This window comes from Echinops telfairi, unplaced genomic scaffold (genome assembly GCF_000313985.2).
Source record: "Echinops telfairi isolate 266 unplaced genomic scaffold, ASM31398v2 ScPeMD7_7400;HRSCAF=8409, whole genome shotgun sequence".
NCBI lineage: Eukaryota > Metazoa > Chordata > Mammalia > Afrosoricida > Tenrecidae > Echinops > Echinops telfairi.
The window spans coordinates 36,465,800-36,477,783 of record NW_022111300.1 but is presented as its reverse complement, the minus strand read 5'-3'; the positions used below and the strand labels follow the sequence as shown (position 1 = coordinate 36,477,783).

The 11,984-nt window shown below is 48.7% G+C and overlaps 1 protein-coding gene and 2 non-coding genes across 3 annotated transcripts in view; 1 reads left to right on the top strand and 2 right to left on the bottom strand.

The window, feature by feature from the left end:
- Positions 1 to 926: 926 nt before the first annotated feature.
- On the bottom strand, positions 927 to 1,009 carry LOC115871690. Its single transcript, XR_004047414.1, has one exon. It is a non-coding gene; the product is annotated as a small Cajal body-specific RNA 18 (non-coding RNA).
- A 62-nt stretch (positions 1,010 to 1,071) lies between these two features.
- Positions 1,072 to 1,212, bottom strand: LOC115871701. Its single transcript, XR_004047425.1, has one exon. It is a non-coding gene; the product is annotated as a small Cajal body-specific RNA 17 (non-coding RNA).
- A 2,227-nt stretch (positions 1,213 to 3,439) lies between these two features.
- The window catches only part of ACAA2 (acetyl-CoA acyltransferase 2), a 22,443-nt gene continuing 13,898 nt past the window's right edge, over positions 3,440 to 11,984 (top strand). Inside the window, exons 1-2 of the mRNA XM_004702982.2 lie at positions 3,440 to 3,541; positions 8,234 to 8,400. Coding sequence (XP_004703039.1) covers positions 3,526 to 3,541; positions 8,234 to 8,400 — 183 coding nt within the window. The 5' untranslated portion in view covers positions 3,440 to 3,525. The remainder of the gene's footprint in view (positions 3,542 to 8,233; positions 8,401 to 11,984) is intronic.

Genomic DNA, 11,984 nt, shown 5'->3' with positions numbered 1-11,984 from the left:
TGTAAACCACCAAACAGCAAACCTCTTCTCTCAGCTGCCAGGTGACTGCGGCAGCTTTATCACCTGCAGCCAAGTGCTAATCTCGCCTTCCAGATACCAAAACCAAGCCCACTGCCATGGAGTCCATGTCGACCCATCGCGACCCTACAGGACAGGATAGAACTGCCCTTGTGGGTTTCTGAGACTGTAATGGGGAGTAAAGGGCCCGTGTTATCCAACCAGAGAACAGTCTCCACTTCCAGACAGCCCTAACCCAGAGAGAATCCTTGCTTTCCGGAAGCTTACCCCAAAATATCTAACCACTGCCCGGTCCTCTAACTCCTTTCTTTCTATCCCTCTCTGAGTAGCCCTAACCCTTAGGTACGGTCTCCCTGGCTGCAAAGAGCATTAAACCCAACTTGTTCATGTGTGTTCATGGTGGCCTTGGGCTGAAGGTCATTGACAGTGTGGTTTTCTTCTACTCCCTCTGGCAGGTGGCAGACTAATTTTAGGCCTAAGGAGGTAGGCAAGGCAATGTGTTTCTCTTTTTGGTTAAGGTTGGGATCGACTCGGCGGCTCCGTTAAAGAACAGAGCTAAGAAACCGGCGGAGTAGGTAGCTGTGGCGCGGGAATCAAGACGACAGCCAAGGTCTGCATTAAAAACAAGGATCATTTGATGAGAGAACAGATATATAGGTGTGATACAGTCAAATGTTAACACCTGCTGACTATTGGTGGAAGGTGTGAGCATAGGAGTGTAAATTATACCCATTTTTTTCTGTTCAAAAATTTTCATAATATAAAAAAAAAAAGCTTTCGAAAAGCCACCGAGGCGTTTGAAAAGCAGGATTCTCAAGCCGACCAGCCCTGACGACTCACGGATGAGACTGACCCTCCCCAAGAAGTCCTCCCCACCTGGAGGGTCGGCAGCGCACTTCCGGCTCGCCCGGCCTCAGTCCGTGCTTAGCTCACACTCCATCATCTGGTTTCCAAAACTCAGATTGCGCAGTGGTCACGTCATCACCGACCGGGGCTCCAGCACCCTAAACCTCCCCTCCAGCCTAAACGGCTGCCCCTCACCTCACCTGCCCGCGCCCGATCCCCTGGCCCCGCATCGCCTAACGCGTCTCATAATCCTCTCAGGCTCCGGGCGAGCGGCGCCGCCCACCACGGGCCCGATCATATAAGGAAAATATCGCAGGCTCATGTGGGGCTGGATCGGAGATCGGGAAGCGCCCCAACCCTACTCCCCCCGCTGCCTCCCACCTGGGCCACCCAACTCTACCCCACGCCGCTCAGGTGCCTCTCACCTCCAAAGCGGCCTGAGCCTCCGCGGGGGAGTCTGCGCAGACGCAGCCGAGGAACCCGCGGGCGAATCAGCCAATCCTGGCCCGGCCCGCGGACTTCCGGTCCCGCCTCTTTCTGTGTCTCTTCCGCTGCAATCTATCCTATCATTCTGTGACCTTACCGAACCACCGTGTAGAGCTGACCCTGTGGGTTTCTGAGGCTGTAAATCTTCAGGGGAGTAGAAAGCCTCGTCTTTCTCTCTCCAGAGGAACGGCTGGTGGTATCGGACCGCTGGTCTTCCTGTTAGCAGCCCACAGTGTACAACCCACTGTGCCACCAGGGTTCCTGCAAACTTCTCCCATGCTGTGCTCAGGCGGATAGGGTGGAGAAGAATCACTGCGCGAGTTATAGAGGGCAGGGCTAGGATGGATAAGGTCGTCCAACCGTTATCTTGATTTGGAAATAGAAATGTCTTTTAAAGTTTGATGTAAAGATCACTCAAGAATAACAATGAAATTGGGAGACATTAATAAACCTCCTTTACAAACAAATGAGCCACTTGTTTTTTCAGGTGTGTGTGTTTTTAACAGCTTTATTAGCACTTCACGTTATACAATTCAATAATTCATCATATGAAGGACAGCTGTGCAATTATCACCACATTCAACACTAGAACATTTTTCTTCCCTGTACTCATTGTTATTCATGTAAATTTTGTTCCTAATTGTGGCAAAAATACGCACAAGGAAACATTCGCCAATTCCACAACTCCTACATGTATACTTCAATGCCATTGATTATACTCGTGTGGTACAACCATTATTGGTAGCCTTTTCCAAACTATTCCACCACCATTAGCATAAACTTAATGCCCCTGGGCAAAAGACTAACTTCACGGGAGTAGAAAGCCCCATCTTTCTCCTGGGAGATTTGATAAGTTGTCTAAAATGGTGTGTTAATCTGGGTAGACTAGAGAAACAAAATTCATAGACACTCATTGAGATAGTTAAGGTTTATTGTGCCAACCTGGCCAATAAACACGTAGGGTTCATTGAAAGGTGGGGAAATAAATGGCTCAGTGAGCCTCTGGTTCTCGGGTCTCTTGCTTTGTGATGGTCAGACCAGGGTGGAGCTGCCTTAGCCAGTTCCCTGCTTCAGCTTGCAAGGCTCACTTCCTCACATCCCTGAGGAGAAGCAACATGGACCTACCCCTGTGCAGCCCTGGGTGCTGGCACAGCCGTGTAGAGACTCCTGCCAGCACTGAGATGCTTACACGCTCACTGATTCAGCTTTACTCCTGCAGTCGGCATCATTCTGTGTGTTTTGGGAGATGGAGGAGGACTTTGTGGGTTGGTGTCAGACATGTGGGCTAATGTTGGACTTGTGGGCTTGGGCAGCACTGGGTTAGGATGCCTTCTTGATGTGCACTTACCCTTTTATATAAAACTCTCTCTTATACTGAGTTCTCGTGGATTTGTTTCTCTAAAGTACCCAGACTAACACTGATATTTTATAACAGAGTTCTATATAAAGGGTAGGTGTACATTAAGAAGGCAATCCAATCCAGTGCTATCCAAGCCCATATGTCTGACACCAATCCACAATGTCCTTCTCAATTTCACAAAACACACACAACGAGGAAAGCCGAATCAGTGAGTGAGTAAGCATCTCAGCGCTGGCAGAGGTCTCACGTGGCTGCTCCAGCACCCAGGGCTGCATTAGGGTAGGTCCATGTGGCTTCTCCTCAGGGAGGTCTGGCCAGAAGTGAGCCTTGCCAGCTGAAGCAGAGAACTAGCTAAGGTAGCGCTCACTGATCGGACTGCCAGAAAACAAAAAGACCAGACAGGAGAGGCTTGCAGAGCCATTTATCTCTCTGCCCTTCCATTAATCCCACGTATGTATCTGCCAGGTTGGCACAATAAACCTTAACTATCCCAAATGGTAACTGCAAAAACCGATGATCTGATATGTAACCACTCAACGAATTCACAATGAAGAAAAAAAATAGGTGAGGAAAGAACATGTTGGTAAAGACTTGCTCTTTCACCGCTGCCCGTCGGGGATCGCACTGGGTGCAGCGGCCGAGCAGGACCTGGGCGCGGGCGGGGCGGGGAATTGGGTGAAAGGTCGGGGGCGTGGCTTGAAGGCCCCGCCCCCCGCGCTCTGAAAGCCGGGGCGGCGGTGGGCGGTTCCTCTGCAACCCCCTGGTCTCCCCTTGAGCTGAGAGCGTCCCTCCGCAGCCCGGGACAAGCCACCGCCATGGCCCTGCTCCGAGGTGAGTGTCGAGGCGAAGGCCGGGCGCCGCGGCACCCCCTCGCCTGGGGAGCAGCCCCTCGCCTGCCCGGGCGTATCCTCCCCCGGCCAGGCCTCCACTTCCGCTTCCGGCCGAGGGACCCGGAGGTCGCAGCCCGTGGGGTGGCCGTTGAAGGTCCCCGGCGCTGACGGGGGCAGTGATCTCGGTGAAATTTCCCGTAGCGCGTCGAGCCCATGGCTTCCTCGCCTCTGACCTCGAACCTCGTCGCGCTTCTCCGAGAAGCAGTGGCCCCTCAAGTGCAAGCGCAGCGAAAAGGAAAACTGGGTCCAGGTCGGAAGCACAGGCCGCCTGCGGGATGATGACCAGGGTAGACCCCCTGGCTGTAGGGAGGAATGTGGTATTCGAGGGGTCGCCCATCACTTTCTGCCCGAAAGACCGCGCCCCCAAAAGGCGGGGGAGCCTTCTGTTTGAGCCCCTGCTCGGTTCCTCTTTCCGAAACGAACAGGTCGCTGGAGGAAAGGGTATCTAGCTATAGCTTCAAAGAACTGTGTTAACTCTGGTATGACAGCTGGTCACAGTCAAGGCAGCTTTAATCTAGAAGCCCTGAAAGCCCCCAGGTACCCGCCGGAGACAGTTCTAAGTAAAGGAACACATTTCGATCAAGCTCCGTGGAGCCAGGAAGAGCCCACTATTCAGGGTCTCCCCTTGGTCCCTAAGGGTGGGCTTTTCAGTGGGAGGACTAGCAGGTTCTAAAGCAGAGGCATGACAAGATGTGATCCACACAGTGTGAGGGCTGGGGGCTGCCCCTACAACAATGAGGGGAAAATCCGCCCCCACCCCCCACCCCCATGTGAGAAGAGGTGCCGAAGTGCAGGCAGCACAGATGATCGCTCTGATTAGTTGGGACAATGCAGTTGAGGGGGAGAGGGAAGGGGCGATATTTGATACGCTGGAGCGAGAATCGGTCCAAATTTGGTAATAGAATTTGATAAGGCAGGCTGCTGAGGGAAAAAAATGAGGAATAATTTCCGGTTGCTGGCTTGAGGAACTGTTCACAGGGGTGCTTAGGAGTGAAGAAAAGGGATGACTGGACTTCTACGTTGGTGCTATATTCACAAGTCTCTTTGTTGCTGCTGCTGAGACTCTGCCCAGTAAATCGTACACCAATTCAGCATCTTTGCAAGTTCTGAGTGCAGGGCCATTTGGAGCAGAGCGCAGATTTCTAGCTGCATGACCACCAAGCATTTATTACTGAAAGAATCAACAGGACCGGACATATACAGCACCAGCCTACGTTTGGCTCCTGGCCACAAGGGGATGGGTGTCCAGAAAGGTAGAATGGCGAATCTATAAGACTACAGGGAGGTAGTGGCTAGGACCAGAACCCCAGCCCTGGTCTTCAGATGGTGATTGTTGTAGGTTGGTTAGAATGCAATATCAAATCAAAACCAAAACCCACTGCCGTCAGAGGAAACCAGCCTCTAACAACCACAGGGTCCATAGGCACAATTGTACAGCGATAACATATAAAGATCAAAGTAAAGTTGTAGAGGATAGGAGAGAGTACAATAAAGGAGTCAGACACATTTCATGGTAGCATGCGCACCCCAGCCCCTCTTGATGGTCCACGTGGAGATGGGAGAAGAGAAAGAAAGTCTTTATGATCTTGAGATATTTAAAGGTAGCCAGAGACATGCAGATTCAGTAGTCACATGTGCCACAAGGTGGGTGGTAACTACAGTAAGGTCCCTTGGCTCACAGGTGAGGATACCTAATACCTGCATTGGAGAAAGGTATGAAGGGGACTGGGTGCCGCGGCAGGAGGCAATAACAAAAGAATGTCTGCTTCTATAGTGAGATATAAGCAACCATGTGCTCACGTTAAGGCAGCATAGCTGTTAGGGGAGAATCTGTGGGAATGATCTTTAAAGCAGGATAATGTACTTGGACTTTATCTCTAACTAAAGTGGTGGCTCTCCCATGGAATACTAGCTTTCCAGACTCCCTCTGTTATAAGTTAGGGAGATACAGGCCTAGTCACATTTCCCTCGGTGTTTCCCACACTGCTAATCAGAGCAACCCTTGCTAGCATTTCTGAGGCTGCACAACTTTAAGGGAGCAGACAGCAGACAGTGGCTTGTAGGTTTGAACTGCCGACATAGTCAGCAGCCCAACACCTAACCCACAGAACGCAGAATAGAGACATGCCTTTCTCAGCTTACCAAGTGCTTATAGGGAAAACAAAACAAACTCACTCATGAATCAAGCCTATTCTGATCCACGGTGACCCTAAACATCAGGGTAGAACTGCCTTTGTGGGTTTCCAAGACTGTAACTCTTTAAGAGTAGAAAGCCTCCTCTTTCTCCCACAGAGCAGCTGGTGGATTCAAACTGCCAACCTCTGGTTAGCAGCCCAAAGTGTAAGCAGCCCAAAGTGTAAGCAGGATACCACCAGGGCCCCCAGTGCTTATAGGACTGATAGATAAGAGAAGAACATGTGGGTAGTGATTGCAGAGGAAAGACACATTTGACCAGGAGCATATAGGAATGGTGGTCAAGATGCTTACTAACTTATGTACCGTAGCCATCAGGAAGAACCAATCATTACCAACTGTCAATTTAAAACCAAACAGCAGGGAAAGGAACTTCTTGGAAACAGGGCAGCCAGATCAAAAATAATGAGTGTCCTCACATTGGGAAGAGAGGCATCAATGTCCCGGAGCAACCAGTGCCTAACACGTCGGCTGGGTCACTAAGGACACTAAATCGCTCACTGAGTGAATCGCCTGAAGGCCTTTGGGATTATCAGGCGTGCTTACCTATTTCCTGAAGGTGGGCAGGGCTGCCAAAAGGCCTTTTATCTTGAAACCAAATGGATGCAGCAACAGAGATTTGTCTTGTTGCTTGCTGCCTAAGTGAGGAACTATTGACCTAGCTAATAATATGAGGAGGAGCCCGCCCAGGTGGTGCCCTGGTAAAGCGCTTGGCTGCTCACCAGGACGTTGATGGTTGAAACCCACTGGCTGGCCACTTCGTGGGAGAAACAGGAGACAGCCTGTCCGCTCCCTTAAAGAGTCACCCTTGGAAACGCCGCGGGCACTTCCTAGCTGGGCACTGAGTTGAGAGAACTTGGCAGCCATGGGACACTAATGTGATGGAGAGGAAGGCAGCATCGCTTCCTTTCTCGTCCACGGTGGTATTTCCACCTGGACTGTGTAATCAGCCCATCTGGCCAGGGCCCTTCTTGGTCCTCCCCCCTTCCTACCCACTATACAAACAAGAGCAAGCTTGGAAAAGCGCATGGGGAAATTCCATTGTCTTTTCATTCCATTGCCCACAAACTTTTTGAAGCCTCCTTGGATGTTAGTTTTACCTTGCAGATTTGTTTAGATTAGGTACTAGAGGAAAAGTGAGCCAGTGTCCAGCACTTAGTAGGTTGTGAGGTAGCAGCCCCCACAACCGAATATATCCAAGGGGCGGTTGTGTAATTGAGGGGTCAAATTAAAGGAACGTCAGACAAGATAAAGCAGGCTCACCTTCGTAGTCATGACTTCAGAGCCAGATCCGTGTAGAAAGAGAATATATTTCCAACAGAGGCTTAAATACTCTAGGGGGCGTGCAAGCCCCCCCTCATTACAGGTAGCCACGTACAATACAAAGTGGGCTGTACCCTAACCCTAAAGGTCCCTGAGTTGATTGGAAGAGTAACCTAACACCAGTGCTGGGGAGAGGGGGGCTGAGGGCGGGGCAGAATGGGAAGAGGTGGGCAGTGCAGGTAAGGGGACTAGGCTGTCCTCAGAGCCTAGAGAGCAGTAGCACATCTGCCTCTATAGCCCCTGTCAGACAGTACCACCGCCTCAGCATGACGTCTTAATGAAAGTGGGTTGCCACATCTTCCCCAGCAGCGCAGCTGGTTAGTAACCGAGTGATTTAACCACTGTTCTATCTGGACACCATAATGCATGTCTGACATGGCATGCATCTGGATAGAACTAGAATTGGTAGATTAAAGACTTCATTAGTAAGCCCAGTCCGGTCAATGTGAGGAAAACCCATTCATTTATAGGGTGGGTACCCAAACTGATTGGCCTACCTTTTCAGAAAAAAAATTACTCACTTCCCCCTGGCAGTGAAAAAAGTTTGTACTAGATAGCCCATAAGCCTAGGTAGAGCACAGGCATCCACTTTTACAAGTGTACACACCACACACCCACAAAGGTTCTAGTGCTCCCCAGAAGCAGTATGACCCACTTAGGGAAACACTGATTTGTACTGTCCGTTCTCGGACAGGCTGCTTCACACAGTGGCGTGTGCCCTCTTCCGGGAGGTTTCTACAGAGGTTGGAGAGAACTCTTGCTGGGAGTTTTCCAGAGGGGCTTCCAATAGGGTTTGATCGCAGATGACGCTAATTGGCCGTTTTTTTTTGGAAAGTCTTGAATTCTGCGACCGGGCCATGTGCTCTAGCACCCAGAACAGAAACCCTGCCATTGTAAACAAATGTCCCTAGCACATCACCGGGGGACAACAGTGTGGTCCACCCCGAACGGATTTCCATCCTAGACAGCAGTGCACCAGCTGGTGCCTGCACATGGCTTCTCTGGGCAAAGAGTTCCAGTACCTCCCTGAATAGTCCACTTGGGCGACGAGGTTTCCTAGTGGGATGATGGGCAGCATGGACTCCGATGGCGCGCCCTTCTCTCCTCATCGCCACAGGTGTGTTCATCGTGGCGGCTAAGCGCACGGCCTTCGGGGCTTACGGAGGTCTCCTGAAGGACTTCACAGCGACGGACTTGACGGAGTTTGCTGCCAAGGCCGCCTTGTCCGCTGGCAACATCCCGCCTGAAACCGTTGACAGCGTCATCGTCGGCAATGTCATGCAGGTTAGCAGGGCAGAAGGGAGGCATTTGTCGACCTTCTAAAAACAGCTCCTCTGACATGTCGCAATAGCGACTGGGCTACTAAGAGTTCAGGGTATTTGAAATTTGCCATTGGAGCCTGCCTCTGACCCCCGAGCAGTGGTACCCATCTTTCGAGAGAAAGGGATGTGCTCTGGGCTTGTCAGGTCTGTGTGCTTCAGGATGCGTTCCAGTATCTGTGGTGCCAGATGGACTTGTTTGACAGTGAATTTGTCTTCTCTGATTATCGGAGGGAGGCTTCCATGAGCTAGTGGGGAAATGGAATTAACCAGAGAATAGAATTTTTCCTACGGACTATTTAAAGCCCCCTCATATGCCACTAAAGGAGGGTAGCAAGCCCAAACAATACAACGCATATCTCAGCACTTCTTACCCGGGTAGGAGGTTGGTCCGTGTCGGTGGTGGGAAATCAGATGATCCCCTGCCCTCTATTCTGTTCTGCATGGTGCTACATAAAATAAGGCGTCTGTGTGTCCAGCCAAAAAAACCCCACTGCCATCAAGTTCATTCCCACTCAGTGATGCTAGAGGACAGAGGAGAACCCCTAAGGTTGTCCAGGCTGTGAATCTCGATGGGAGCAGACAGTTTGACCTTTCTCCCACGCTCCTATGCTCATAACTGAAAATGACATGTTCGACAGCCTTTATTTGGTGCCTGACGAGAGGTTATCTGAGAAGTCTTTCACTAGCCCAAAGGGGTCAATAAGCAGTCACAGTCTAACGAAGGAAAGATGCGTGTGCGAGATAATGTGTTTGTTGCCCAAGGAAAGAGAGTTTTGTTGAAAGCCTGTTTCAAGGTGATTCGGTCCCTCCTGCTACCCTGTTGCGCTTTAGGTGTAAGAGCAAGCACAGCTCTTAGACCTAAAGTAATGTAGCCTGCAACATTGCTGGGCTCCCTTGGTTTTTCTCGGAGTGTTTGCATGATTCCTCGGGGTTTTCTATGCCTGTGATCATCTAAGCTCACGATTGCTTTCCTTTCTAATCCGGATGCCTTGTATTTATTTTTCTCTTGCCCCCTTGCTGTGGCTACAAATAGCCAGAAAAAATGTCCTGTCTTCCTCCTGACGGCTTACGTTGAAGTGTGATGTTAGCTCTGGGGTTTTGTTGATGTTCTTTGTCAGGTTTGAAAGGTTCTTTTTATCTCTGGTTTGTCGAGTGTTTTTATTATAGGATTTTATTACATGCCTTTTCTGCATCTATTGAGATGATCATATGAGTTTCATTTTTTTTTTCTTCTGTTGGTATGATGGATTATATTCATTGATTTGGCAGTGGTAAACCATCCTTGCATTTCGGGGGTAAATCCCACTTGATCTTAGTGTATAGTCCTTTCTCTGTGTTGCTGGATTTCTGGTGTGTTTTAACTACATTTTTGGTTGTGTTTCAACTTTTTTCCTGTGCATTGGGTTTGAATAGGAAATCTGTTTTTTAGTCAACTGTTCATACCCATGCTTCCTGTTATTGATTGCAATCCCCACAGTGTAGCATCACGTTTACCACTTCTTCCCTGTGTTTCCTGTGTCCATTCTTGGCCCCTTCCTACCCCTTCCTGCCTTCTGAACTTTGTCCTTGGACAAATGGCACCTCATGGATCTTAGATGGTTGCTTATTCCGAGGAGGGTGGGCCTCTCTAATGTTACTGCCCCCTTAGGTATCTCCCTGTTGTTTGGGTGAATACTGAGCCACAGGAGTGAGTTCCTTTCCAAACCAGAAGAGTAACTAAAGACCAGAGTCTTGCCAGGGTGGGCCCTGGTCCCACCAGTCTCTGCCAGTTCTTTTCCATGATTTTGAGTTTTAATGTGTTATAGTTTGCTATCCGGGACCTCCTATTGTGATCCCCTGACCCCTGCTAGTCCTTCTGCTCCCGGGAAGGTGGAGACTGAAGTTAGTGTGGTCCCCCCATCTTTATTTCCTTCACTCTTCTTTCATGGGATGGAGACAGACCAGGAATGCCTTAGGGGCCTCTTGCAAGCTTTTAAAGCTCCAGTTGCTACTCTTGGCAGTAAATTGTAGACCATTATTTTGCCAATTGACCTTGATGTCCCCTGGGACTGGGGCCTAAGCTCTGGCCCAGTGACTCACTCCTTCCACGTGTTTGGTTACGACTGTGCTGTTTACATACCTTTGCCCTCTGCTCTGGTATAAACACGGATATTTTTACAGCACGTACACGTATGTTTATAGAAAGGCCGTCTGCCAAGCCTATGTGAGTGTAGCCTCTTTTACCTGTTCATCCTGCCAGCCTGCCTGAGTGTCCGTAATATGCACTTATTATCTAGTGAGTGATTTTCAATTTGCTAGTGTTATCGACACTCCGCATCTATGTTCTTACATAAGATCTTGCCCTCTGGCTTTCCTTTTGGGGTGTGTATTGTCTGATTTCAATATCAGAGTAACACTAGCCTCATGAAATGAGTTGAGAAGTAGTCCTTCTATTTTGGGGGAGGGTTTGTGAAGACTCTGTACTAATTATTCTTTAACGATTTGGTAGAATTTAGCAATGACGCCACCTAGACCCCCATTTCCCTTTGTGGGTGGCTTTCTTTGTTTCCAATTAAAATGTGGTAAGATAGATATGACAAAAAATTTCGTTTTAGTGATTTTTAAATGTACAATTCAGCATGCCTAATTACATTCAGTTAATTACATTCACCATGTTACACAGCCATCATTACTATCTATTTTCAAAAGTTTTTTCCCTCCTCAAACAGGAACTCGGTACCTGTGGAGATTTATAGATCGTCTATTCTATTTTTAAACAGCTCTACTTGTTAAGAACTGTCTGCCTCATAGTGAAGACGTGTTATAAGAATTTCTTCAAATAGCAAGCATACTTTGTGTTTTTAAATCAGTGCACTAAATTACAGGTTTTATTCAAATTGTAAAGACTTATATAACATTTTTTCCTGAAAGCTATATATTTACATTGTTTTCTCAAAACAACCTTATTACCTTCTAAGTACTCTCCATTACATTTTATACATTTGTCAAATCTGCGTTTCCATTCTTGGAAACATTTTCCAAACTCATCTGTTTGGATGGTTGACAGCACCTCCCTCGTTTTTTCCTTCACCTCTTCTACATCGTCAAATTGCTGTCCTTTCATGTCCCTCTTCATTCAAAGAAACAAAAAGAACTCACTGAGTGAGGTCAGGTGAGTAAGGTGCAAGAGAAACATGCTGTTTTTTGCCCAAAACTGGAGCACTGAGATGGCTGTGTGAGCAGGTGCATTGTCGTGGTGGCAAAACCAGTCCCCTTGTCTGCCACAAGTCAGGCCTTTTTGGTCATATGCTGTTAGGCAATCTTTTCAGAACCTCTAAATAGAAAGCTTGATTAACAGCCTGACCTAGTAGAACAAACTCCAAATGTACTGTGAGCCAACATTTTTGTCTGTTCAGGAAGTTGACAGACATCCAGAATGAGGTTTATCATCAATCAACATTTTACCTTTTTTGAAATGAGAAAACCACTTATACACTTGAGTTTGTTGTCCTTGTAAGTTGTTGAGATAGTTTATTGTGCCAGCCTGGCCGATAAACACAAGTGGGA